The following is a 27,723-nucleotide window of genomic DNA, read 5'->3' on the forward strand; positions in this document are numbered from 1 at the left end:
ATGCTGCACACTTCTGTGTTTCCCCTAGTGCTAGCACAGGAAAAGCTGCCTAGCTCCAGCACAGCCACCCTGCTGCCATGTCGCAAGGATGCCTGCGTTGCAGGTAGGATTGTTTATGTGCAGGAGGGGACACTTTCCTGCACATAAACAGTGAATAATTGCGATGAGCTCTTTCTCTGCTTGCTGCAGAATGCACCACACATGGAAAGAGCAAAAAACGAGGAGAAATTAATCATTTTGTTACTCGTTAGTGACTTTGTGAGCATTGACAAAGCAAAGACGCCATGGGCTATGATGAAAGCAAGGAACGTGGTGACCTTCATGGTTGGGTAGTCAGGTGTAATTGGCTTGTAGTGAGTCCTCTTGCAGCTGAGCCCCTTTGTCCATTAATGCACGAATTGTACTTCTATACCAGCTTGTAAGCCACCAATGATCACCACTTACAATAGTGAAGCACCTGATGAGCTATGAAAAGAGGTTTTGCTGCTACCTTGATACACAAGGCTTCGATTACCTACTGCCAACCCTTCTTCCACTTCTGCCTCATATGGATAAAGCATTAATAAGACCTGTCTATCAAAGTGGCTCACATCATAAGTCTCAGAGTTGGACATGGAAGCGGAACAATGTCTTCAATTCTACTGTTTTTAACTATTAATCAAATGCCCCCTATGTATGCTGCATATCGCAAACCCCTAGATTCGTTCTCAGATGTGTTTTGTGTGTTATTACAACTTTCATGTATTTTGTGCTCTTTTCAATTGCAGGCACTGCCATGTTACCGGTTGTTGCATTCCCTTTTGAAGACTTCTACATTGATACGCAACACATTGCTCACACCATTGCTAAGAGGGAGCAGACACTACTTTTTTACTTCGGATTGCTTGCAGCCTCCCTTGGTTCAGGAGGAATAAGAGCTATTGTGTGTCCACTCAGTGCCTACAGTCTTCAGGATTATGGACAAAGGGAGCTCTTGTCCTTTTTTAACAGGTCTGTAGTCTTGCAATATATGTTGATGTTGACTGCGAGATGCTCCTTGTTGAGGAATGGAGGCTTATCTTGAAAGGTCAAGTGCATACATGGCATTGCAAAGCTTAGCAACCACAGGCCCACACTAAGAGACCACGGTGTCCGAGAGAGAATGCTGTACAAGTCCTCACTCACTTCGTCCCTCACTCACTCACCCACATAAAGCAAAAAGAGATCATTTTCATTGGATATTTTGATAATTTCCCATAGTCAGCACTGGTATCAATGAATGTATAAAATGAGATCTACCCATCAGGATATATTTTAACTGCGCAAATAATGCACTTGTAACTGCATATATTCATGATGTTTAAATGCATTAACATTAGTATCAAAATAAAAAGACTCATTTTATTCATTTCCGAGCATCAAAGCATACTGGGCAGCTCATACCGTTTATGTATAGCGGTTAACCAACTATGGTTTGAGAGCCTTGGAAAGGCTATGAATGAGTTTCTTGGTCTGAAGTCGGAAAAAGTTTGCGGAATTTTATTCCATGGGAAATCTTTTGACATTTCTCTACTTTTACATTAAGTTTGGTTGAGGACTGAGCGGTCCTGGCCCGAATACACGTGGAGTGTTAGCTTAACATTTAGGAATATAGAGAAATTCTAAAAACCCTATAAACCAAGAAGTTATATTATTGGTGGTAGAGTGAGGGTAACAGATGAGGTGAAGTGGAGTCTGCATCATTACAAAAGGCAGATGAATGCACAGATTAGTTAAATAGGGGAAACATCCTTTACAACAAAACTTTTACAACGTAGTGCTTTTACAACGCAGGTTTTACAATGAAAACCATTACAACGCATTGCACTGTGGGGCGCTCTAGGATAGGGAATAGTTTTAATTTACTATCCAACACCTTCCCTACTATCCACGTGGACTGGAGTTGGAATAGTAAATTAAACTATTCACTATCCAGCACCCCAAAGCGCTATGCGTTGTAACAGCATGCGTTGTAAAAACTGTGTTGTAACAGCATGCGTGGTAAAAGCATGCGTTGTAATGTCATACATCCGTTAAATATATTTGATCAAATGTGTCAACATTTAACCACTCATGCCCCTTAAATTATAGACAAATCCTACTTTTGGGATAATGCACGTTGACGACCGACTTTTATCTTCCCAATCTCCTTTCTAATTCGAATAAAGGATGGGAGTTTACTAATTCAATGTGTACCTTGTCAAGCACCAGAGACTTTGGAACCTGGCATACATTTCCATATAATCGTTAGGGACCCATGAGCATGGACCAAGGACAATGGTAATAAGGAACGCGGCACAAAATAATAGTGCTGTGGCTCATACAGTCCATGTTCACTAATCAACAGAGAGCTATAAAATAAGGTCAGTGGCTATATGTAATACTCCTTGGAAATTGAAGTATGGTCCTCTCACTTATGCTTTGAAGTAAGTTGTTTATTGAGCGAGAAAAACAGTGTAACTGGTACAAAGGGAGTATAATCTAGTGTTATTAATAAATCGGCAATTGACATGGAACACCCCTTAGGGAACCCTTGTGTATTCTGATATGGAAAGGGGAAAAGAATACAAGCTTAAATATATTTTTTCTAGTACGGAAACAATGTAATTTAAATCTGAAATCAAGCGATAGGCTGCGATAATGATCATTAGCATGTGAAAACCAGCGATGATTTCACAGCGCTAATGAAAAGCTCGGTAATAGGGGAGAGTGTACTTAACTATACAATCCACCACCCATAGGCAATAATGCTAAGTCAGGTTTCATTCAGGCGTTAGAATCATGCGATAATGGGGGCTTAGTGCGCCTTTTGTCATCGCTTCGCTGTTCAGGGACAGCGTTGGTAACATCGCAATGTTGGTTTTGCAATCATTTCACATGTTGTCCTAGGAGAGAATGCCTACTTTGCATCTCATTAGCGATATCTATCGCTGTCATGAGATGCGTTGCAGATTCGGCTGCTAACATGTGCTAATGCATGTTAGCGACGTCTTGCTAATATTGAGATAATGAAATTGCTGCTTTTTTGGCGCTATGTGCAATATATCTCTTGATAATATGGCCCCTTGTGTTTTGTTAACACTGAAAAAGATAAGAACATACGTTTTTGCCACTGCAAAAGAGTGTCTTTTACCAGTTACCAAAATAGTTGCTATATGCAGCATTGCCCATAATATGTGTTCTTCTTTTTAGTTGCAACGTCAATGGTTTGTAGAGCACCGTTTCAGTTAAAGTTTCTAGCAAGTAGCTTTGACGCAAGTGCAAAAAGCTGAATTGTTATAGAATGAGAAGCAAGAAAATGGTATTGCAATTCTACAGCAAATGCTGCAAGATGATGATCAACATGAGTGACTGATGGGTGGGATTGCGGGGCAGACATCACAAGTTTTTTATCATGCAAATACGTGATAGAATGCCCGGAAATAAAACTGTGACTTTGCTGGTTTTTGAGTTCTACACTGATTCAAATAGATGATAATTTTTTTGACTTGTGGCCTGGAAAAGAATGAGGGAATATCTGATGTTTGCAAGTGTATTCAGACAAGTCAACTAGTAAAAGAGAAAAAAATCTTATAATTTGTAAGTATGGGCTGTAGGCATGAGGGAATTAAACAGCAGTCCTGGAGACTTCTGCATGCTCTCCATGTCATTCACAAGATGTCATTTTTTTCTAAATTTCACTCCCTGTCCCTTTAAACTAAAGCAGCATTTCGCAAATTCAGATGCAGTGATGGAGGTCTGCCTGTTGCAAGTCTCTGTCACTGTATTTGCAGCACTTCCAGTAGTATTTGCAAAGAGAATCGTATCTCATGAATATGAATGTGGTATGATTTTTGCAAATCCCATCTAAAGTCTATTTTGTACGGTAATGCATAAGTGCATCAGTTGTGGTGCAAAAAATATGCCCTGGTGGCAAACCAGTCGCTTTCCAGAATCAGTGACTGCTCTGCTAACCGGAGACCTAGTGCATTTGGTCAAAAATATTGTCTGAGTTAACAATCCGGGCTGCAAGCAATTGTCGTTAATGCTTTTACTCAATTCCCAGATAAACAAGCCAGGTACAATATAGAGCATTGTATATTCTCACTCAAAAAATATGTTTATATATAAACTGGGAAATTCAAAGGACACTCAGTGAGTCGGCCGTCAATCTTAGGGCAAAAAGTAAATACTAGCATTAATTAATTTTGAAGGTTTTTGTGTAGCGCGAACAAGACCCTTCGGTTATCAGAACGCTTTACAACAAATATAGGTAATAGATATATACATAAAAAATACTATAAGTTATATTAGTCCCACAGTGGTAACCATTACTGCATCTAATAGTTCAAGTGAATTTGGCCAGGAGAATCGATTTCACTTCTTTTTTGAAAGATGCCATGTGAGGGTTCTGTCTCGTTCATGGGGGCAAGGCATTCCAAATCCTGGGGGCTTTTCCTGAGAAGGAACGATTATATGTTATCTTCTTGGTAAATTGTTGTGGTTTCAGTAGAAGATTATAGGAACTCCTGGTGGTTCTGTCACCACCAGATAGTACTAATTTCTCGGCAAGGTATCTTGGGTTTGTGATGCAATGCCTTGTGTGTCATAGCATCAAATGGTAGAAAGTTAAGGGCACGCAGATCTGGGGAGATGTGAAAGTTTTTTTTGGAGCCTGTGATTAGTCTAGCGGCTGCGTTGATTGACGCTCCTAGAGAGGCTGTCGTTGATCTGGGTAGGCCTCAGAGAGCGACACTCCCATACTCCACTCTGGGTATTACTAGACATTGAACTGCCTGTTTAAAGTCATTTCCTGATATGAAGGGTTTCAGTCTTCTCAAGGTCTTCATCTGAAGGTTTGCTCCTTCAGTGGCCGCGGTGATGTGATTCTGCTTATTTGCTTATTATCCAGCGTTATTCCTTGCGATTCGGCAGAGTCGATAATGAGCAGTTGACTGTTGTGTGCTGTTAGGTGCTTCATCCACTCACGGATGATGGTTGTTTGGCTGGGGGGAGCTATAAGGAGGAATTCTGGTTTTAGGGTGTTTAGTTTTGAGTGTTTTTTTGCCAGCCAGGTCTCATTTTTGGAGCCTTGAGTTGAGAGACTTGATGTCCTCAAGTGAGTGGACCTTAATGTAGAGTTGTGTGTCGTCTGGGTTCATGTGGTATTGGACATTTGGTGAGTTGCGAAGCTCAGTGAGTGGTTCCATAAAAAGATTGAAGAGTGTCAGGGAGAGGGAAGATCCTTGGGGTATTCCTAAAGTGACTAGAGTGGCCTTGGATAAAGATTGATTGGTCTTGAATCTTTGTGTTCTGTTTTGAAGGAAGGAAGTGAACCAGTTGAGAACCGCTCCAGATAGTCCTATTTTATGTTTCAAGAGGTCTCGTAAGTTATTTATTTTGAAGGTTTTATATAGTGCTAGCTCCACCCGAGGGTATCAGAGCGCTTTACATTTTCATGTAATAAACAGGGAAGAGCAACAGTTGTTATGAGAGAAAAGAATTATACAAGGTGGTCTAAAAGAGTGAAATGAAAAATTTAGAGTATGTAGTGAGAGAGGGATGGAGAGGATAGTCAAAACCGTTTAAAATAACAAATATGTCATTACATAATAACAATTTTACAGTATACAAAGGGAGGGCTCGGAGGACATAGTAGAGCGAGGGCAATTGGTTAGGTGAAGAGGGGTGGCCTGAGAAAAATGGGCTGGTAAGGGAGGGGGGAGGGGTGTGGAGGGGGTCAGGAGGAGGGTGTGTAGGTGCGAGAGGGAGGAGGAGTTGTGTAAGGAAGGAGGAAGAAAGTAGTTAGTACGGAGAGCAAGGGATTAAGTCCCCTAATATTTAGTGAGAAGGTGTATTTTAAGGTCTCTTTTGAAGCTGACATAGGAGGGGTTACATCAAAGGTCTTTGGGAAGGGCGTTCCAGATGTTGGGGGCCTTGCCAGAGAAGGAGCGGGATTTTGAGGTGTTTTTTTTTAGTAGTGGGGGTATGAGTAGAAGAGAGTTGGTGCTTCTCAATGTTCGGGCGCAGCCAGCTTTATTGAGTGTGGTTGAGAGGTAGAGTGGAGTCTTTTGATAGAGGGCTTTGTGCGTATTGCAGGCACTTTTATAGGAGGATCTGACTTCGATGGGGAGACATTTGAGGTCCTTGAGGGCAGGTGAGATATGGTCAAAACATTTACAGTTAGTTGTTAGTCTGGGTGCAAGGTTGAGGACAGATTTGATGCGGGCAAGGTGGATTTTGGGAGTTCCAGAGAGAAGAGCATTTCCATAGTCAATTTTTTATAGGACAAGAAATTGGATGACTAATTTGAAGTCTTCAGCTGGGATAAAAGGTTTGATTTTTTTGAGATTCCGGCGTGTGAAGAGTGCACCTTTTGCCGAGTTGTTTATATGGGAATTCAGCATAAGCTTATTGTTGATGGTGATGCCGAGACATTTGACAGATACGGCGAGGGAGAGAGAACAGTTAAGGGCATTAAGGTCAGCAATCCAAGTTTGAATGGGAAGAGGGTTGTTTTTGGGAGAGAAGAGAATGATCTCAGTTTTGTTACGGTTGAGTTTGAGATGGTTGGTGTGGAACCAGGTTTGGATCTTGGTTAGTGCAGTGTTAAGGTGTAGGATATCAGAATGGGATTTTATTTTATAGTACAGTTGGGTGTCGTCAGCATACAGGTGATAGTTAATTCTGGCTTGTTTAAGTATGAGAAGTGGAGAAGCGTGGCTCAATGGTTAGAGCGGCAGACCCTGATGCAGAGGTCTGACCCGGGTTCAATTCCCGCCTCGGCGGCTCTTGGACTCAATCTCCCCGGACCTGATAATTCTTGCCTCAGTTCCTAGTCTAAACATGGGTCCCACTATGTGCAATAGCTTCCTTAATCTCCACAACGGCCCCAGCTGCGTTTGGATGCCTGGCTTCACCTTGGGGGTGCCCAGGAGTGGACATCTCACAGGAAAGCCAGGAAGGGCTCCACAGCGGTATTAATACAGCGCTACGAGACCTCAGGGTAGAAGTGCGCTATATAAATACAAACACATTTACATTTATGAGGGTAAGGGGTTCCATGAAGAGGTTGAAAAGAGCAGGAGAGAGAATAGATCCTTAGGGGAAACCTAGGGAGAAAGATGTTGGGCTAGAGAGGCAGTTTTGAATGTTGATTTGTTGGGATCTATGTTGGAAGTAGGAGGTGAACCAGTTTAGGACAGTGCCATTAAGGCCGAAGCGATATTTGAGTGCATTGAGTAATATTGGGTGGTTAACTATATCAAAGGCAAAGGTGAGGTCGAGAAGGATGAGTAGGCAGGGCTCGCCCTTGTCCAGGGCAAAGTGGATGTCGTCGACTATGTTGAGCAGTGCAGTTTCAGTGCTGCAACCTTTGCAGAAGCCGGATTGTAGGGAGTCTAGTAGGTTGAATGTGTACCTATCACCTGGACAGACCATGTCTTCATCAAAGTCAGTAATCCCATCCCATCACAGACCAACCTCCACCAGACCTGCCTGCCGAAAACTTCAAAAACATCACAGAAGATGTCCAGATTACTGCTTTCAATGCACAACAGCCAAACCACAAGAGAAGCTTACCCTAATCTATCAACAACTTCAACAAATGAATCACTTTCTGTGACAATACCTTAGCAGCCGTAAACCACAGCAAAGCTGTAAGATTAAGAAGCCAAGCCAACTGTTAAATGGATGAACTCAGGATGATGAAAGACTACTGCAAACTGGAGTGCACATGGAGAATGGGACAAGACATTGTAGAAAACAATACCTTCAAATACGCCCTTAGACACTAACACCAACCAATCAGGAACACCAAGTGCACTGCACTTGCAGACGCAATCAATGCCATCAGTTCTCATTCCTCACATTTAGGCAATAACAAACTATCCATTCTGGATATGAGTGTAAAACATTTCTAATTAACTTTTAAAACTCTGTATAAAAATATAAACAGGCAACTGTGAGAAGTATCTAATGTTAATGACTCTCATTGACCCTTTCAAGAGATTCATAAATTGTAGATAAAATTGGTAAGTAAATTTGACAATCCTGTCAGTTTAATTCTCAGTATCCTAAATAATCATGTTTGGGTTTAATTCTAATTCAATATCTTGTTGAATAAAAATATGGAACCTCCAATGCATTGTCAATGCATTCCTATATGAATCAAAATATAAATATTGGTTACTTCTATGTGAAAGTCCCCTGAAAGACCATCAGTTTTATTCCACTGAGCACTAAAAATGAACATATTATGTTGCTGACTTACCTGTGTATCTGAATGTATTCTTTCCCCGAGTCACAGCTCTCTTATCCACGATCCCTTGCAGTAAATGTGAATACTTTCTTAGCCACAAGAGACATCCTTTTGAGTCCATTGACCTCTCACTTTCTCTCATTCCTAGTATACATTTCCAGTTACAGCTAGGAAATGAATTATGTATGCTAGTGTTACAAAGATGTGAATCCCAATGGTTTATGTGGGTGCTAGTTACCAGACCTGCCACAACTAAATCAGGAGTGCTCAAACTTAGGGAAGGAGTCTCGCTCACTGAATTGCATTTATGGATGCATGGGCCTGTGACACTTCTCAGGTTAAGCCTAAGGGCCTTATTATGAGTTTGGCGGTATGGGAGCGGGACTGCCCGGCTCCCGCACTGCCCAACCCATGTACAAACTGCCCCCAAATCAGTCGTTTTATCTGTCTGGCGGGCTGTTCTTTCATGTTCCCAGAGAAGTACCTATTAAATTGGCACCCCAATAGAAACGTCAAAAGCAGTATCTGCAGAACATGGAATGCTGCAGCCCATGCCGTGGAGGTTCTGGCGTGCATGCACACAGGGTGGGCACATGTTTTGAGCCCCCATGTGCATCCTCATGGCATGAGTCACAAGGGGGCCCTGTAGGACCACCTTTGTTTTCTCACTGCCACACATTGCATGGTGGCCGCCCTGCCATGAAAAGTGTAGTGGTGAGGATACTCATCATTTTGCGGCCTCAATACCGTCCCATGGTGGCCTGACTGCCCTGGTCATACTGGGGCAGTCAGAAGACTACCACCATGAGTCTGGCAGTCGATGGCCCACCAGACTTATACAAAAGCTCTATGATAGGCCTTGCATAGCATTCACAAAAGAAGTGCAACTGCATGGGCCACTTGTAATAAGGCTTCTTTGGGGACACTGAAAAGGAAACAGCTCCTAAAACTAAGCATTTCGTGCTGGGGAACACATCTTTGCTTCACTGTCTCTCTCAATTCTCAGGTTCAGGAAAACTGACCTTCAACTCCTTATTCACATTCCCCTTCACCACAGCACCAGCCTCACCATTCCAATGTTGACATCACTGGGCGCTTCAGCTCTGGCTCCCAGTGGCACTAAATTGGATAAAAACAAACAAGTGTCTGCATGCTGTAAAAATCCTTCAAAATATAATTTAAAAATGTAATCTTTTGGAATTTGGAAAACATTTTACACATGATAGGGATTCACAGCAGTGTATTAAACGATGCCTTCTAATTGAAGGATAATGCCCCAAAAACCTGTTTCTGAGTCCAGACTGTTAGAGCCTCTCCAGTGCCATGCTAAAAGAAGATAACATACAAAACCAAAACCTATTCTTAAAAAGAAGTGTGCAATCCCCTTATGTGATTGTGGGTGATGGCATTTATGTAGGTACTGGGGCATTTGAGGGCCGGGAAAGCTCATAAGTTTCTTTGGTCCCCTCAAATGATGAGGCATATATACAATATAGAGGTGCTGACGTTTAGAAGGTGAATGAGTGATAACAATGCATTTAAATTTTGGTTTCCTCTTGTTACATTTGCTGCATGTTTTAAGACAGTTAAATAAATGTCAGACTGTCTTCTGACAAGTGGATGCTTATCCTTGTATTGTAGAGATGTGGTTTACTTTTCTAACTTTGACTTCAAAGTGAGAGGATTTTGTATAGTGAATTATGTCACCACGCAACTACAGCTGTGGTTTATTCTATTCTTCTGGTGATTGCAATTACCAGAAGGGAGTTTGTTTGTTGCAAGATTTTGTTGGAGGTAAACCGATGACATGTTGGTTTGGTTTTCACTAGCGTTTGACGTTCTGGAGGGACAAGAAGATTTATGTTTTTTCTTTTCATTCTTGGCAGCATTTTGTTCCTAGTGCTGGTGTGGTTCTGGCGATGTGTATTCACACATCCGCCTTCAGGTATTCATTCATATGATTTTGTGGTTGCTCTCGTTTTCTTTGGGCATCAGATGCACCATGCACTTTTGGTGTTTTGTTTGTGGTGGTGGCTTTTTTCTATCGGGTTTACAATGTTTCAGGAATTCCCTATCACTGTCACTTATGGACTGAAGCTGTGCTCCATTATTCCTTACCATTCATCTTTACATCTTTGAGCCTTATGTCAGTTAAAAAGCTACTATGGTGGTCATTGATGATTTATATGTTCATTATTAATTAACTTGTTCCAGATTCCCCTGATTACGAGCCTAATTCAAAAGCCCGAAATTCATTGGGAACTTTCAAAGCTTGTCTTTGCATGCTGAATTTAAGCTGTATCATTCTTTTACCTTTGGATTTAATCTGCGAGGACTTTACAATGAAGCAGATTTCAAATCGCTCCAGATTTTGAAGAATTTGTTTGGAACCTTTGGATTCATTGAACATTGTCTTTGGATTACATTTGATTCAATTGTATTATTTGGAGTATAATGTGTATTAAACATTTGTGATTCAGTATGATGTGTTAAACATTCGTGATTCAGTTTGGACACTAGAATGTGACCTTTCAGTAGTGCACTAGGTCAACTTGGATACACTTCCAGGTACACTCTTTTCACTTTTATAAAGTGGACATTTCTCTGCTCTTGCTGCTCTATGTGCCTTCCATCCTGTCTCGGCCTGGACTTTGGATTTACCCCGGTCTAGCGCAACCTCAAGTAACCTTTTAGTGCTATTTACTTCTAAGCATTATTTTTTACTCGCTATTTTTGGATTATTCATGACTTTTGGATTTTTGTTGCTTTGGTCTTGATTTTCTCATAAACATACTCTCATTTTTTATACCTGTGTGAGGTCTTTTGTGGTCTTTTCATTATGTTATTGTGTGTGTTGCACAAATACTTTACACATTGCCTCTTTATATAAGCCTGACTGCTCTGTGGCAAGCTACAAGAGGGTGAGGACAAGTTATCTTTCAGTGTGTATCAAGCTTACCCTGACTAGAGGTGTGGTTCCTGCTTGGACAAGGTACATACCTCTGCCAAACAGAAACCCCAGTTCTAACACCTGCCCTGTCTTTACTGAATCTTTTAATCACTACCCACAGATGACTGTCTTGATTTGTCTTTCTGCTTCGGATCTTCAGCCGATAGGATGCTGGTGTGGGTCACAGTTTCAGGTAGCTGAGGACAGCATACCAAGATGGGTAGAGCTTCTTTAGCAGCTAGAGTCATGTCCTAACTGCCCAATATTACAGTGATCATTGGTCCCACTCTCAGTCACCTGTGGGCATGTGGTCACCTGCTGGAGTGGATCAGCCAGTGGGAAGGTGATTCAGGTACTATTTAACTTACATAGATTGACTATTTTGTGGTCTCAAGCAGAATGCCTGGGGTTTGGAGGCATAGACTTGAAGTCTTTTTTTATCTCACAGAAATTGCTATTTAAAAAGAATGGAGTTTTGAACTTCCACAAAAATGTATCCAGGTGTAACTTTACTAAATGAAATCCTTCCTAATTACTATTAGGAAGCAAAATCACCAAAGTCGTCAACAACCATTGTACTGTATTGAAGAAATCAGATGTATGAAAATACAGCACAAGAATTTTAAAAAGGCGAGTGTCTTGTTATGCATATGTGAGCATGCTGAGGGACTAGACCCCTAAATATATATTTCATCCCTTCAATGCAGGAACCCTCTTTGAATTCTAAAACTAGAAATGCGTGGCTTCAAAGAGACTGTCTATAAGGCTCTCTGCAGCAGGCTGCAGCACTGCTATAAGGCAGTGTGATCAGTGCCACTGCACTGGGCGCTGACTTCTGGGGCGCTGTGTTGTCACATATATAGTGGATTTAAAAGCATTTGCTGCAGCATTTCTTGCCTCCAGCAAGTTTTAGGCAACAATAAATATGTCACAAAAATGCTACTTTTTTTTTAATTAAAACTCTTTATAATCATTCAGATTTAAATCACAAGAAATTCTGTGAAAAGAACATGGGAACAAATACAAACATACATCTCTAAACCTTCAGGGATGTCTCCAAACCTTTCAGGACTCCCCTCCAAGCCTCCAAAACCTTTAGTTTCCTGTAACAGGCAGAAGAGAGAGTTTGTAGGAGTGTTTTTGGAGAGGGCAACTACACCACGGCATGGTTCTGAAACTGTCTGAGCTAGAGGAGATTCAGAAACTTCCTCTGCCTTGGTTTTTATTTCATGAGCTTCAAGCATAATTTCAGCTCTCTCCGACCTCCTGTTCCTCTGGGCTTTGATGGTCACTATTCTTCATTTCTACCATATGATGATGTGAATCTGTTGGCTGATTTCCAAGGGAAGCAACTCTCTGTTTGTCGATTTCATTCTGTTTGCCCCCCTGCTCTTTATATTCAATGCGTTCACACTTTTGTGATGTAGAATCGCCCTTTACTGGGTCAGAGCGATCTCCTTCATCCAGCCGTTTCTCAGTCTCCTCTCCTTCCCCCATCTTCTCTTGTCTTGAAGTTGTTCTGTGTTTCTTCTTTATTGCCTTCATCTTATTCTGCTTTTCCGCTCTTCTGTAATGCGTCCTAAGACATGAGATTTCATCTGCGTGTCCACCTCTGTGGCATTCTCTGTCACATCCTTGTGGGTTTTATAACGGCAAATCTTTTTTAGTGTGGCCACCAAATCTGTGTTCATGTGGAGAATGTGGGAAGTGACTTGTAGGGTCCCCGACTCTTCCAACGCATATAGGCACTTCTTGATGTCTGGGTTGTCTACTTTTAATGCAAACTTGATTTCACTATGGAGCTTCTGTAGTTTGTCTTCCACAGAGGGCTCTTTTTTCTTTTCTGCTCTCCCCTCTGAAATGGGTTTGGGCTCTTTCTTAGGTTTATCCACTTTGGAAAATCTGCCTCCAGCCTTTTGTCTCTGATCAGGTTTTCCTGGAGACTCAGGCAGACTTTTTTTACTGGTTTCCGTACCTCTCTTTCAGAGTCTGATCCAAAGGAGGACGATCGCTGAGTTTGTGCCTTTTTTGCCCCTTTTGTTGACCTAATCGGTCGCCGTCCATGCATGTCTGTTGCTGAAGGTTTGTTTTTCTTGGCCTTTTATGGTTTTGCTTCTTTCTCCAGGTCAGAGTCTGAGGATAATGCTGGCCAGGCTTTGTTTTTTTTTGCCTTCTTGGGAGAGCCTTCTTCCTTGCACCGCCACTCTGGCTGCTGTCACTGTCACCTCCTTTCTCTGCCTTTTCTTACTTCCTTGCTTTTTCCTCTTCTTCTTCTTGCTCTCGCAACCTTCGCAGCTCCTCCTCCTGCTCCTTCCGTCTGCACTCCTCCAGTTCTTTCCATCGACCCTCATCCGGCTACTTCCAGTTGCTAATGCGGTCCACATCACTGTCGCTGCTGTCGCTGGTGGAGCTGGAAGATGCCCTCGGAGGTGATGGTTCGAAAAAACTCTGGTGATTAATTGACCTAATGGGGATCATCGAGTTTTGTCTACTGGAAGTTTTGACTCATAAAGTAGCACAGAGGGATAATATGCCTGCTGCAAAGCATGTGCACCATGCAGATCACAGAAGTGCAAGTAATGTAAATAGATCAGTGGGATACTAATTTTGTCGGAGAGATCTTTATATTACCTGAAATTTATTAATTAAAATTCTAATATAGAACAGTGAGCTATTAACTGTCATCAATGAGCAGCTTGGAAACTAAGAAGTATTGGTTAAAGCGTTGATTTCTTCTGACAGTCTTTCATTATCCTAATGTTGCAAAAAGGGTTCATTTGGATAGAAATCAATTCTTATTAGTAAAGGTAACGCCCAAGCACGGTGGTACATTTCAAATTCTGAGTTTATTCTTCTCCAGATCAAGCACTTTTAATCTATACCCAGTATGAGTGGCATGTGAGTCCTATGCCTTTAAGTCCTCTTTCTTATGTAACATTTCCTATACACCGATTTACAAACATGCGATTCATTGTCTCAGTGTGAGGTAAAGTGCTAGGACATCCTAAACTGTTATTAATAGCTCTATGAAAACAAAAGAAAATCATGTGAGAGAGGGGCTATGAAGACTTGAGGGAAATTGTTGAAGGTTGGTAAGTGAGGGAATTCGCGGAGAAAGAGGTCATGGGGGGGCAACAAACATACTTGTACTAAGCGCCACGAGCGCAATAGCCGGCCCTGATCTGCAGCATGCTATGCAAGAGTCCGTCCGCGTGATTATCAGGACTTTCGCAATACTTTTCATCAAGAGAACCCACATACATGCTTTATTTGTAAGAGTAAATGGTCTTGCATAACCTTCCATTGCGTCTGGTCACTGCCGTGGCGTGAGACATTTCAGCTCGAACCACCTTCGCCATGAGGACAAATTGTGCAGTTGGCATAAGCAGAAGGAAAACATGAATACGTGAGCTACGTGTAGTCTAATAAACAGAGACTGAACGAGATCATGCTCGCAGAACAATAATTAGGCTCGAGCGTACTAATCATATTCAGGAGCAGGGAACGCTATACGCATGCATTACATCACATGCCATACCGTAAAATCCAGCCAGGAGAAACTCGAGGAGGGTCTGGATACTTCAAATCACTGTATTTACCTTTGACGTGTTTTAGGACAGAACATTGCTTGAGGGAGAGGCCTGCTTTATACCCCAGGCCTACCTGTGACTGGGTGCATTTATTTTCAAAGATGTCTGGTGTCGTTTCTCACTCTGTTCTCAGCAGATAGGGTTACCCTGTAGGCAGATCGCAGGTGTTACGCTGCCAAGCTGTTCGTGTTCTGGTGCCAAGTGGGGTTTGGGTTTATTTACTCTTTTGGGTATGCTGAAATTATACCATGGTGATACCGCGTCCTTCCTTCCCTCCATCTGCTTCCCTGGCCGGCCCACAGGAGCCAGCAATCCTTTTCTTTTTTTTTTTTCAATTCCACTCTGAATCCTAGTCATTAATTAGCAGCGTTACTTTGATTAAATAAGACTCACGAGGATGAAGATTTGAAGAGCAATCATTCGTTCCAAAAGATAGCTCTGGAGAATGTACTTCTCTGCTGCCGGAGCCATTCACGGGTGCATTTAATCAAAATGGTGTTTCATCAAAGTGACATATCCGGTGTTGATTAAAGAGCAGGCGGGAACATGGCGGGTCCGGCACGAGCACAGCTGGTGTGCTTGGTGACGACAAACAATACCTAGCGAGGGTCCTGTCAAGTAGGTAGTTTAGTGTCGGCAGTAGTTGTGTTTGTCAGTGGTATTCGTTGTACCACTAATTCAGATTGAAGCTGGCGGTAATTGAATTAATTAGTGGTAAAAGATGTGAGTGTGGGTTTAATTTGTTGTGCAACATTTTTATTTTTGCAAAATACTCTGGCAACAGCGACAAATTACATTATAAGATGTACTGTAGTCTTAGCTTTAAGCTGTCAATTTACTGCTACAAATTAAAATGCCCTCACCGCTTTAACCAGCTGACAAATTAAAAAAATGGTGACCCGATTCTGTTTATATCATATGATGAATGCCACACAAATTCCAATACAACGTAGATAAAACTACTGGTTAGGGCTCATAGTCCACAGTAAGAATTTATTGGTAAGAGTAGAGGTCTTAGGAGGTTGACAAAGAAGGGTAATGCAGTTCCATACACAATCTCTTTGATAAGTGCCATATTTGTCAGTACGAAAGGCACAGAGAATATGCATAACCATGGAGCTCTTCAAAAGTTTATTCTGGGTCACGGTCCTGCCAAAGTGTTTCTTAGTAAAAAAAACATTTCAATTATGTTAATAACGACCAGGTATACAGTGGACAACACAGAGTGCATAGGGGCTTATTTCTGAACCCTTGCTTCACTTTTGCGCTGCTGCGTCACTTTTGGTAATGCACCAGCGGCGTAAAAAATTAGCCTTGTTACACCATATTTACAACGTGATGCATCTAGGTAGATGCATCACTTTGTAAACCCCTGCGCCACATTAAACCCGTGCCAGGTATAATGTATGCAAGGGGGGCATACCAACGCAAGATAGGGTCGTAGAAGTGACACAGTGAAATCTATATGACTTCACTGTGCCACTTCTAGGACGCAAATGCGTCAATATCTTACGCCTGCCTCATGGCAGGCGTAAGACTCACACAGGCACATTTCAAATGGGACTTGCCCGTGTGTAATGACCCATTGCTGGAGTTGCACCACTTTTGTGACACAGTCCAGTAATGCGTCATTTTTGCGTCTACAGATACTTCAGAAATACTGATGTATCTGTAACTCCTTGCGACATGGTGCGTCATAATGTAGATATGACGCATCATTGGTGGCTCAAGGAGGGCGCAATGAAAAGTGATTTATTGCTGTTTTCTCACAGCGATGCGTCACTTTTCATAAATGAGGTCCATAGTCTCCTCTCATTTGGAAACCATCTGTTAATATTACTCAAATGATCAGGGTTTTTATTTCTGAACGCATGAAGGGCTAAGTGCATTGCTGCGGCCAGGGAATTAGTAAGATTTGACCCAATGTCTTGGGTGAGATCTTGAGATATCCCTGGCTTTTTAACATGCTATACTTTGTAGCTCATAAATTGTATGGTCAGCCAGTCCCAACTTGCAACATGCTGACCTGATACACTAGATGACTAATGAAAGGCAGCAATTCGTTTTATTCTGATTCTCACACTCTAAGGATCTATCTTCACTTGGGTCTGATATTCTAATCCCAGTAAATTACTCAAGAAGCCTGACTGAAATAATTTTTTGCATTTTTTAGCATGAAATTTGATTTCAATAATGTATGGTTCTACATCCATCCCTCGGGATTTTGATGAAAGGGCATATTTACTATGATGTGGATATTTGTGTAGCAAGCCACACTTTGTGAAGTCGGAGCTAGGCGCCGAGCTACAAACACCAAACGGGGGCTTATTCAAGTTGAGCAGTTAAGCAGCTAAAATTGGAAGTTTTCGAAATAAGGAACGTTAAATTTAATACAATTGTTTACGCTTAAGAAGGTAACGGCAAGGTCTTGTATCGCTGGAGAGTCTGTCCTATAGCAGAAGGCTCTGAACAGAAAATCTTGTGACCACAAGAAATGCTGTAGGATGGATGCTTATCAAGAAGGCATTGTCATTGAGTTCAGCTGTAAAGGGAACATTATGCTCAATCTTTTTATCAAGGGTGATCAGGGCATACCCAGTTTAAATCACATTGTTCTGGTTATCCAGCACTTGAAATCAGTAATACCGGGCGTGGGATTACCAGGATAGTCGATCACAGTTCTAGTATGTGGACCGTGCAGACACACAGAGAAGCTTAATTTCTGTTCTCTTATGCAGAGAACGACATTAGAGACAGTGGGCATGATTACCGATAAAAGTAGTAAATCTGCTCTCACATATACATGTCTTTGTGCAAGTACAGCTATACTGATTATCAGAATTTTCAATCATTCCCAGAGGTATGCCTGGAATGCTGTGCTGTAATATAAACAAACAATGGTCCGCGACCCAATATTTTAGAAAATGAAAAATCAAGATTTGAGTCGTTCAAGGTGTATACTGAATTCACAACCTTAACACAATTAATGAAAAGCAAAAGAAATAGGCAACAGCAACAGCCTCAGACTCTTTCATAGCATTTAATCCATTATTAGAAACAAGATTCAATGTACAAATAATTTTACATTTTATATACAGTGCCCCGTATCTAGAGCGTGCAGTAAAGAAAAGGAAGGTGTTGAAAGGGCGTGATCGTGAAAAAGGTGAAAAGGAGAGGTTTCACACAGTGTATACGAACAGTTATTCTATATTTATTCAAGCAAACACCAGTCTAAAAAAGAACTGGGACCGTGGATACCTGGCCACTTAAACAAATCAGTATGTAGTCCTTCTAATTATTCAAGGGACATTAGATGAGTCAATGTCTGCACAAGAGGGGGGGGGAGATAACATTAGTGGTCCAGGTATTATTGGATGTCGACGTTTCGACTCGTCTTGCGGCCTTCCGGTTAGTTATGCCTGGGCCATGCGAGTCTTCCTCAGGACAGGTGCAACGGGGCAAGGGATCTGGTAGATGACCCTATAGGGAATACAAATAACCATGAGGGTTGGGGCTGTTGCCTATTGAAATTTAAAATTGGAAGGGGCAGATATGCTTACCCTTCACAAGATGGAGTGGGCGTAATGTCTTCAAAAAATAACTCGGTCCAAATAATTCAAATGAGGGTTTTGAAAAGATCCTCTGAAAAATTCAAAAGAGGAACCTAAGTAATACAGTCATGTATACTTAGTAGAGTAAATATCATGATAAATACTGTAAACATATTACCTTGTTCTATGCGTTGGGGGGTCCTATCAAATTAATGAGGCCATATGACACTATATGTCACATTCAAGCACAATCCATAGTCAATTATGCGGTATAGAGAATTCTTCTTGTTCCTGATTAAGCCTAAAAAATAATAAGGACCGAGCTGTGATAAGTATCAGCAAAGTAGAGTACCACAGAGGCTTAGTGAATTGGCCAAAAAAGGGGAAGAAACATTTACCTGAATTTGAGCTGATAGTTACAGTTTCATACTGAAGGAAAAATCCCTCGCCGATCAACAAACTTAAACCGGCAGCTAAAAGTAACAAAGGAAACAAGGATGAGTACCCCCTATTCAATAGATCCGAGTGAGTAGACCTGGGGTCGTCCGGTGTTGTACTCACTATTTAGTAAGAATCCGGATCCTTCCAAATAAGCGCGCGTCGGTGCCCCCTGGACCGGGTGAACAGACACCGAAAGTGATGCCTCAATTGTAGCGCGTTTACCGGGTAAACAGCGACAACGGACTATCCGATTCCTACCCACTTCCTGGTAGGAGAGGGCGAAAAAGGACTTTATGTCCAGGACATAATCAAAATAAAACCTCTGGAGGACGTATTAAGAGGAGGGGGACCGTCGAGGTCTGTTCATTGATAAGCGCTGTGATTTATAATGCACCCAAATCTGCAATTTATATCAAACCGACCACCGTTCGGAATCGTAATTAAAGTCCAAAATTTACATGTAGAATACAGATATAGTCGGTCTGGAGGACGTAGACCACTTATCAGTACAGTGGTCCTAGGGAAATAAAAGTTGAAGGAACCATGGCGGCCATTTTGGGTTGGGGATACTGAGATCGAGCCCCAATCGTCATCCTCATACACAGAGTTAAAACACATATTTACACAAGAAACAGGCAATATTTACAATTTACACACTAACAAACCATAGTAAACATATAGAAAATCAGACACATATTTGCACATGAAGAAGACAATATTTACAATTTCACAACCAAAACATAGTAGACATATAGAAAGTCAGTAACACTGAATGTACAAGATATGGATATCATAACTAATGAACACATGAGGGTAAAGCAATGATGTTTAGAGGATTCCCACCTGTCTATTAATCTCCTCCAATTCATTCAGCCCTTTGTGTGCTGTGTCAAGGAGATGTATCCAACGGCATTCCCTCCTACTTAGGATACTCTGCACATCCCCTCCCCGTGGGTTAGCCTGTATTTTTTCCACGACCCACCATTTGATACTCTCCGGGGGATGTGAGAAGCTAGTAAAATGCTGCACCAGTGGAGCCCCTGCTGTTTTGCATCGTATCCGGCTCACATGCTGGAGGATCCTGCACTTGACTCTTTGAATGGTTTGGCCCACATACATAAAACCACAGGGGCAAAGGATGGCATAAATCACCCCTGTGGTATTGCAATTGCTGTGAGCTTTTAGTGAATGTGTTTGGTCATTATGTGTAAAGGTGGTGCATTCCACAGTCATGGGGCAGGCTTTACAGTTCCCACATTTCTTGTGCCCGATTACTGGTGGTATACCCCAAAGTGTGGTTTGAGAAGGTGCAGTTGGTGTTGGGAGGAGGGATTTTACGAGATGGTCTCTGATGCTTTTCCCTTTTCTAAAAGCATGTAAAGGGGTCGACAGTCCCCCTATCTCATCCTGTACCAAATGCCAATGTCGGTTAATTACTTTTTTAATCTGGTTACTTTTTGTGTTATACGTAGTGACACAGACTAGTCTTTCTTCCTTCTTATCCTTCTCTTGTGTAATGAGCAATTGGTCCCTGTGATTGTGCCAGGCTCGTTTGCGTGCCCTCTTGAGTAAACGGATGGGGTAGCCTCTCTCACTGAGTCTAGCAATCAAGAGAGAAGATTCATCGAAGAAATCTTCCTTCTTGGTACAATTCCTACGGAGCCTCAGGAACTGCCCAAAGGGAAGGTTGTCCCTGAGGTTCCGGGGGTGGTGACTTGAGTACCTGAGTAATGTGTTACGTTCACTGCTTTTCCTGAAGAGAGTCGTGTACAGATGTCCTTGTTCAGATTTGATTTGTATGTCCAGAAAATTAATCATATACTTGTCACACTCTAGGGTGAATTGAATGTCTACCAGTTGTAGATTAAGCCAATTATGGAAATCATTCAACGATGATTTACAACCGTTCCATATTAGGAGGACATCGTCGATATACCTAGCCCATAGTTGGATTCGGTCTCGAAAGGGGTTTCTTTGGTTTAAAACAAACATCTGTTCATACTCATTCATAAAAATGATAGCTAGATTGGGGGCAAAGCTTGCCCCCATAGCCACGCCCTTCGTTTGTATATAAAAATTGCCCTGAAATGTGAAGAAATTTTGGGTCATAGCTATATTCAGAAGTTTGAGGATAAACTCCGTCGGAACCCTGTGTGGGGCTGGTCTGCGGTTCAAAACCGCTTCGATGCATTCTAGAGCTGCCTGTTGCGGGATGTTAGTGTAAAGGGCAGTAATGTCCATAGTTGCAAGCAGGCTGACCTCCGGGTCATATTGGAGACCATCCACCAGCTGTATGGTTGCTGTGGTGTCCCTCAGATAAGTGGGGGTAGAGATTGCTATAGGTTTTAAGAATATATCTATGTATTTACACAGTGGCTCCAAAACTGAGCCACACCCTGAAATGATGGGTCTCCCCGGGGGATCTTCCAGGCGTTTATGCACTTTGGGGAGAGTGTAAATAGTAGGCATACGTGGATGTTTATTATTAAGGAATTCAAATTCATGTTTGGTAATAATCCCTCCCTGAAGTGCGAGGCTGGTCACGGTGTTTATTGTTTGACAAATAGTCTTGGTTGGGTCTTTTTTCAGAAGTTTGTAATTGCCCTCAACCTGTAGTTGGGATAGAATTTCAGATTTGTATTTTTCGACACTTTGAATAACAATAGCCCCCCCTTATCGGCGGGCTTCACTACAATGGTTGTATTGTCTTTCAAACCATGGAGGGCTAATTTCTCTTGTTTGCTCATATTATATGGCACATACTGTCTGGTGTTCAGGATATGCTCCACGTCTCGCGTAACTACCTGCTCATATGCCAAGATCTTACTATTGACCATGTGAGATGACGGGTTGAATCTTGAGGGAGGTCTCAATCCGCTAGCTGAAAAGGTAGGGTTGGGGGGGACTTTCTGGAAGTAGTGTCTCAAACGCACTTTCCTAAAAAATTGCTGAAGTTCAATTTTTAAATTGAAGTCGTTGGGCATGGATGTAGGGACAAAGGAAAGCCCTTTTGACAACACATTCTGTTCCTCTTGAGTTAGTAAATGATCGGACAAATTTATGACAGGATTTTCAGGTCTGTGGGCTACCATCTGTAATGCTGGCGTCTCGTCCTGATCTCGCCGTGGGAGTCCGGCTGGAATGGTTTCTTGCCCCTGCCTGTCCCTCTGTTCCAAGTTCCACCCCGTGTTCCCCTGGGTCGTCCCCAGGGACGGCCTCTGCCACGTGGTCCCCACCATTGATCCTCGCCTAAAAAAGGCTGTTGATCTTGGAAGTTCTGAGCCGAAGCCCCTGTACTTGTACTGGGGCGTTCTTGATCGTTGTCTGAGCCACTACTTGCCGATGAGCCTGAAAAGGTATTGTAGCGTCTATATCCTCCACGGCCTCTGCTCGAGAAACCGCCTCTGTGATCCTGTGTATAGTAACCCTCCTCTAGGTAGGGGTATGTCACTTTTTTATCGTAGGCCTTAATATCCTTGGCTACTTTCTCTAGTTTGGTTCCTTGTGTATATATATCGAACTCCCTAATGGTCTTTTCCAGCCTCTCTAGTGCTTCCTTAGCATTAACCAAAGCCTTGTCATCAATGATCTCTTTTCTGAGTGTTGCTATCTCCCTAGTCAGCCTCTCTACCTCAGCTACTGCTGTTTCAATGCCCAAGACCATCCAGTGTCTTGAGCACGTATTAGATATAAAACTGAAGCCTTCCTTGAACTTCGGGTTTTCTAGGAAGATGGCAGGTTCATTCCGGACTTGTAGTCCGATTGGGATGACATTAGATCTAAGATATTTGGCTAGTGTATGCCCATGCAACCTCGTGCGTATTAGCTTCTTCTCCAAACGTTCTAATTTGGTGATCTTCTCATTTAATGTCAAATCATTGGTGGTCGAGGGATCAGTGAGGAAAGTCCCGCTGCCCTCTTCTAATAAGAGTTTATCAATATAGTCCTCACTATAAGATAAAGTCTCTTTTTCAGACATTCTATGAACTATATATTCCTGTACAAATCAATTTCAGTGACTATGAAAAGAACATCATCAACACAATAGTATACAATTAAACACAACATACAACCCTCGCAGACGAACTGCACAAGGTAACCATTATAATAATGGGGTAACCCTAGAGGTACTGGACCTGGGTAATCAGTAATATAAACAAACAATGGTCCGCGACCCAATATTTTAGAAAATGAAAAATCAAGATTTGAGTCGTTCAAGGTGTATACTGAATTCACAACCTTAACACAATTAATGAAAAGCAAAAGAAATAGGCAACAGCCTCAGACTCTTTCATAGCATTTAATCCATTATTAGAAACAAGATTCAATGTACAAATAATTTTACATTTTATATACAGTGCCCCGTATCTAGAGCGTGCAGTAAAGAAAAGGAAGGTGTTGAAAGGGCGTGATCGTGAAAAAGGTGAAAAGGAGAGGTTTCACACAGTGTATACGAACAGTTATTCTATATTTATTCAAGCAAACACCAGTCTAAAAAAGAACTGGGACCGTGGATACCTGGCCACTTAAACAAATCAGTATGTAGTCCTTCTAATTATTCAAGGGACATTAGATGAGTCAATGTCTGCACAAGAGGGGGGGGAGATAACATTAGTGGTCCAGGTATTATTGGATGTCGACGTTTCGACTCGTCTTGCGGCCTTCCGGTTAGTTATGCCTGGGCCATGCGAGTCTTCCTCAGGACAGGTGCAACGGGGCAAGGGATCTGGTAGATGACCCTATAGGGAATACAAATAACCATGAGGGTTGGGGCTGTTGCCTATTGAAATTTAAAATTGGAAGGGGCAGATATGCTTACCCTTCACAAGATGGAGTGGGCGTAATGTCTTCAAAAAATAACTCGGTCCAAATAATTCAAATGAGGGTTTTGAAAAGATCCTCTGAAAAATTCAAAAGAGGAACCTAAGTAATACAGTCATGTATACTTAGTAGAGTAAATATCATGATAAATACTGTAAACATATTACCTTGTTCTATGCGTTGGGGGGTCCTATCAAATTAATGAGGCCATATGACACTATATGTCACATTCAAGCACAATCCATAGTCAATTATGCGGTATAGAGAATTCTTCTTGTTCCTGATTAAGCCTAAAAAATAATAAGGACCGAGCTGTGATAAGTATCAGCAAAGTAGAGTACCACAGAGGCTTAGTGAATTGGCCAAAAAAGGGGAAGAAACATTTACCTGAATTTGAGCTGATAGTTACAGTTTCATACTGAAGGAAAAATCCCTCGCCGATCGACAAACTTAAACCGGCAGCTAAAAGTAACAAAGGAAACAAGGATGAGTACCCCCTATTCAATAGATCCGAGTGAGTAGACCTGGGGTCGTCCGGTGTTGTACTCACTATTTAGTAAGAATCCGGATCCTTCCAAATAAGCGCGCGTCGGTGCCCCCTGGACCGGGTGAACAGACACCGAAAGTGATGCCTCAATTGTAGCGCGTTTACCGGGTAAACAGCGACGACGGACTATCCGATTCCTACCCACTTCCTGGTAGGAGAGGGCGAAAAAGGACTTTATGTCCAGGACATAATCAAAATAAAACCTCTGGAGGACGTATTAAGAGGAGGGGGACCGTCGAGGTCTGTTCATTGATAAGCGCTGTGATTTATAATGCACCCAAATCTGCAATTTATATCAAACCGACCACCGTTCGGAATCGTAATTAAAGTCCAAAATTTACATGTAGAATACAGATATAGTCGGTCTGGAGGACGTAGACCACTTATCAGTACAGTGGTCCTAGGGAAATAAAAGTTGAAGGAACCATGGCGGCCATTTTGGGTTGGGGATACTGAGATCGAGCCCCAATCGTCATCCTCATACACAGAGTTAAAACACATATTTACACAAGAAACAGGCAATATTTACAATTTACACACTAACAAACCATAGTAAACATATAGAAAATCAGACACATATTTGCACATGAAGAAGACAATATTTACAATTTCACAACCAAAACATAGTAGACATATAGAAAGTCAGTAACACTGAATGTACAAGATATGGATATCATAACTAATGAACACATGAGGGTAAAGCAATGATGTTTAGAGGATTCCCACCTGTCTATTAATCTCCTCCAATTCATTCAGCCCTTTGTGTGCTGTGTCAAGGAGATGTATCCAACGGCATTCCCTCCTACTTAGGATACTCTGCACATCCCCTCCCCGTGGGTTAGCCTGTATTTTTTCCACGACCCACCATTTGATACTCTCCGGGGGATGTGAGAAGCTAGTAAAATGCTGCACCAGTGGAGCCCCTGCTGTTTTGCATCGTATCCGGCTCACATGCTGGAGGATCCTGCACTTGACTCTTTGAATGGTTTGGCCCACATACATAAAACCACAGGGGCAAAGGATGGCATAAATCACCCCTGTGGTATTGCAATTGCTGTGAGCTTTTAGTGAATGTGTTTGGTCATTATGTGTAAAGGTGGTGCATTCCACAGTCATGGGGCAGGCTTTACAGTTCCCACATTTCTTGTGCCCGATTACTGGTGGTATACCCCAAAGTGTGGTTTGAGAAGGTGCAGTTGGTGTTGGGAGGAGGGATTTTACGAGATGGTCTCTGATGCTTTTCCCTTTTCTAAAAGCATGTAAAGGGGTCGACAGTCCCCCTATCTCGTCCTGTACCAAATGCCAATGTCGGTTAATTACTTTTTTAATCTGGTTACTTTTTGTGTTATACGTAGTGACACAGACTAGTCTTTCTTCCTTCTTATCCTTCTCTTGTGTAATGAGCAATTGGTCCCTGTGATTGTGCCAGGCTCGTTTGCGTGCCCTCTTGAGTAAACGGATGGGGTAGCCTCTCTCACTGAGTCTAGCAATCAAGAGAGAAGATTCATCGAAGAAATCTTCCTTCTTGGTACAATTCCTACGGAGCCTCAGGAACTGCCCAAAGGGAAGGTTGTCCCTGAGGTTCCGGGGGTGGTGACTTGAGTACCTGAGTAATGTGTTACGTTCACTGCTTTTCCTGAAGAGAGTCGTGTACAGATGTCCTTGTTCAGATTTGATTTGTATGTCCAGAAAATTAATCGTATACTTGTCACACTCTAGGGTGAATTGAATGTCTACCAGTTGTAGATTAAGCCAATTATGGAAATCATTCAACGATGATTTACAACCGTTCCATATTAGGAGGACATCGTCGATATACCTAGCCCATAGTTGGATTCGGTCTCGAAAGGGGTTTCTTTGGTTTAAAACAAACATCTGTTCATACTCATTCATAAAAATGATAGCTAGATTGGGGGCAAAGCTTGCCCCCATAGCCACGCCCTTCGTTTGTATATAAAAATTGCCCTGAAATGTGAAGAAATTTTGGGTCATAGCTATATTCAGAAGTTTGAGGATAAACTCCGTCGGAACCCTGTGTGGGGCTGGTCTGCGGTTCAAAACCGCTTCGATGCATTCTAGAGCTGCCTGTTGCGGGATGTTAGTGTAAAGGGCAGTAATGTCCATAGTTGCAAGCAGGCTGACCTCCGGGTTATATTGGAGACCATCCACCAGCTGTATGGTTGCTGTGGTGTCCCTCAGATAAGTGGGGGTAGAGATTGCTATAGGTTTTAAGAATATATCTATGTATTTACACAGTGGCTCCAAAACTGAGCCACACCCTGAAATGATGGGTCTCCCCGGGGGATCTTCCAGGCGTTTATGCACTTTGGGGAGAGTGTAAATAGTAGGCATACGTGGATGTTTATTATTAAGGAATTCAAATTCATGTTTGGTAATAATCCCTCCCTGAAGTGCGAGGCTGGTCACGGTGTTTATTGTTTGACAAATAGTCTTGGTTGGGTCTTTTTTCAGAAGTTTGTAATTGCCCTCAACCTGTAGTTGGGATAGAATTTCAGATTTGTATTTTTCGACACTTTGAATAACAATAGCCCCCCCCTTATCGGCGGGCTTCACTACAATGGTTGTATTGTCTTTCAAACCATGGAGGGCTAATTTCTCTTGTTTGCTCATATTATATGGCACATACTGTCTGGTGTTCAGGATATGCTCCACGTCTCGCGTAACTACCTGCTCATATGCCAAGATCTTACTATTGACCATGTGAGATGACGGGTTGAATCTTGAGGGAGGTCTCAATCCGCTAGCTGAAAAGGTAGGGTTGGAGGGGACTTTCTGGAAGTAGTGTCTCAAACGCACTTTCCTAAAAAATTGCTGAAGTTCAATTTTTAAATTGAAGTCATTGGGCATGGATGTAGGGACAAAGGAAAGCCCTTTTGACAACACATTCTGTTCCTCTTGAGTTAGTAAATGATCGGACAAATTTATGACAGGATTTTCAGGTCTGTGGGCTACCATCTGTAATGCTGGCGTCTCGTCCTGATCTCGCCGTGGGAGTCCGGCTGGAATGGTTTCTTGCCCCTGCCTGTCCCTCTGTTCCAAGTTCCACCCCGTGTTCCCCTGGGTCGTCCCCAGGGACGGCCTCTGCCACGTGGTCCCCACCATTGATCCTCGCCTAAAAAAGGCTGTTGATCTTGGAAGTTCTGAGCCGAAGCCCCTGTACTTGTACTGGGGCGTTCTTGATCGTTGTCTGAGCCACTACTTGCCGATGAGCCTGAAAAGGTATTGTAGCGTCTATATCCTCCACGGCCTCTGCTCGAGAAACCGCCTCTGTGATCCTGTGTATAGTAACCCTCCTCTAGGTAGGGGTATGTCACTTTTTTATCGTAGGCCTTAATATCCTTGGCTACTTTCTCTAGTTTGGTTCCTTGTGTATATATATCGAACTCCCTAATGGTCTTTTCCAGCCTCTCTAGTGCTTCCTTAGCATTAACCAAAGCCTTGTCATCAATGATCTCTTTTCTGAGTGTTGCTATCTCCCTAGTCAGCCTCTCTACCTCAGCTACTGCTGTTTCAATGCCCAAGACCATCCAGTGTCTTGAGCACGT

At 42.3% G+C, this 27,723-nt stretch overlaps 1 protein-coding gene and 1 pseudogene across 1 annotated transcript in view; one reads left to right on the forward strand and one right to left on the reverse strand.

The window, feature by feature from the left end:
* SLC15A5 (solute carrier family 15 member 5) overlaps positions 1-27,723 on the forward strand; it is a 394,335-nt gene that overhangs the window by 71,612 nt on the left and 295,000 nt on the right. The window contains exon 2 of the mRNA XM_086938942.1: positions 768-990. Within this exon, the coding sequence (XP_086795068.1) occupies positions 768-990 (223 nt within the window). The remainder of the gene's footprint in view (positions 1-767; positions 991-27,723) is intronic.
* LOC147751623 (hepatoma-derived growth factor-related protein 2-like) lies at positions 12,456-13,685 on the reverse strand (annotated as a pseudogene).

The sequence above is a fragment of the Lissotriton vulgaris genome, chromosome 1_1 (assembly GCF_964263255.1).
Source record: "Lissotriton vulgaris chromosome 1_1, aLisVul1.2, whole genome shotgun sequence".
NCBI lineage: Eukaryota > Metazoa > Chordata > Amphibia > Caudata > Salamandridae > Lissotriton > Lissotriton vulgaris.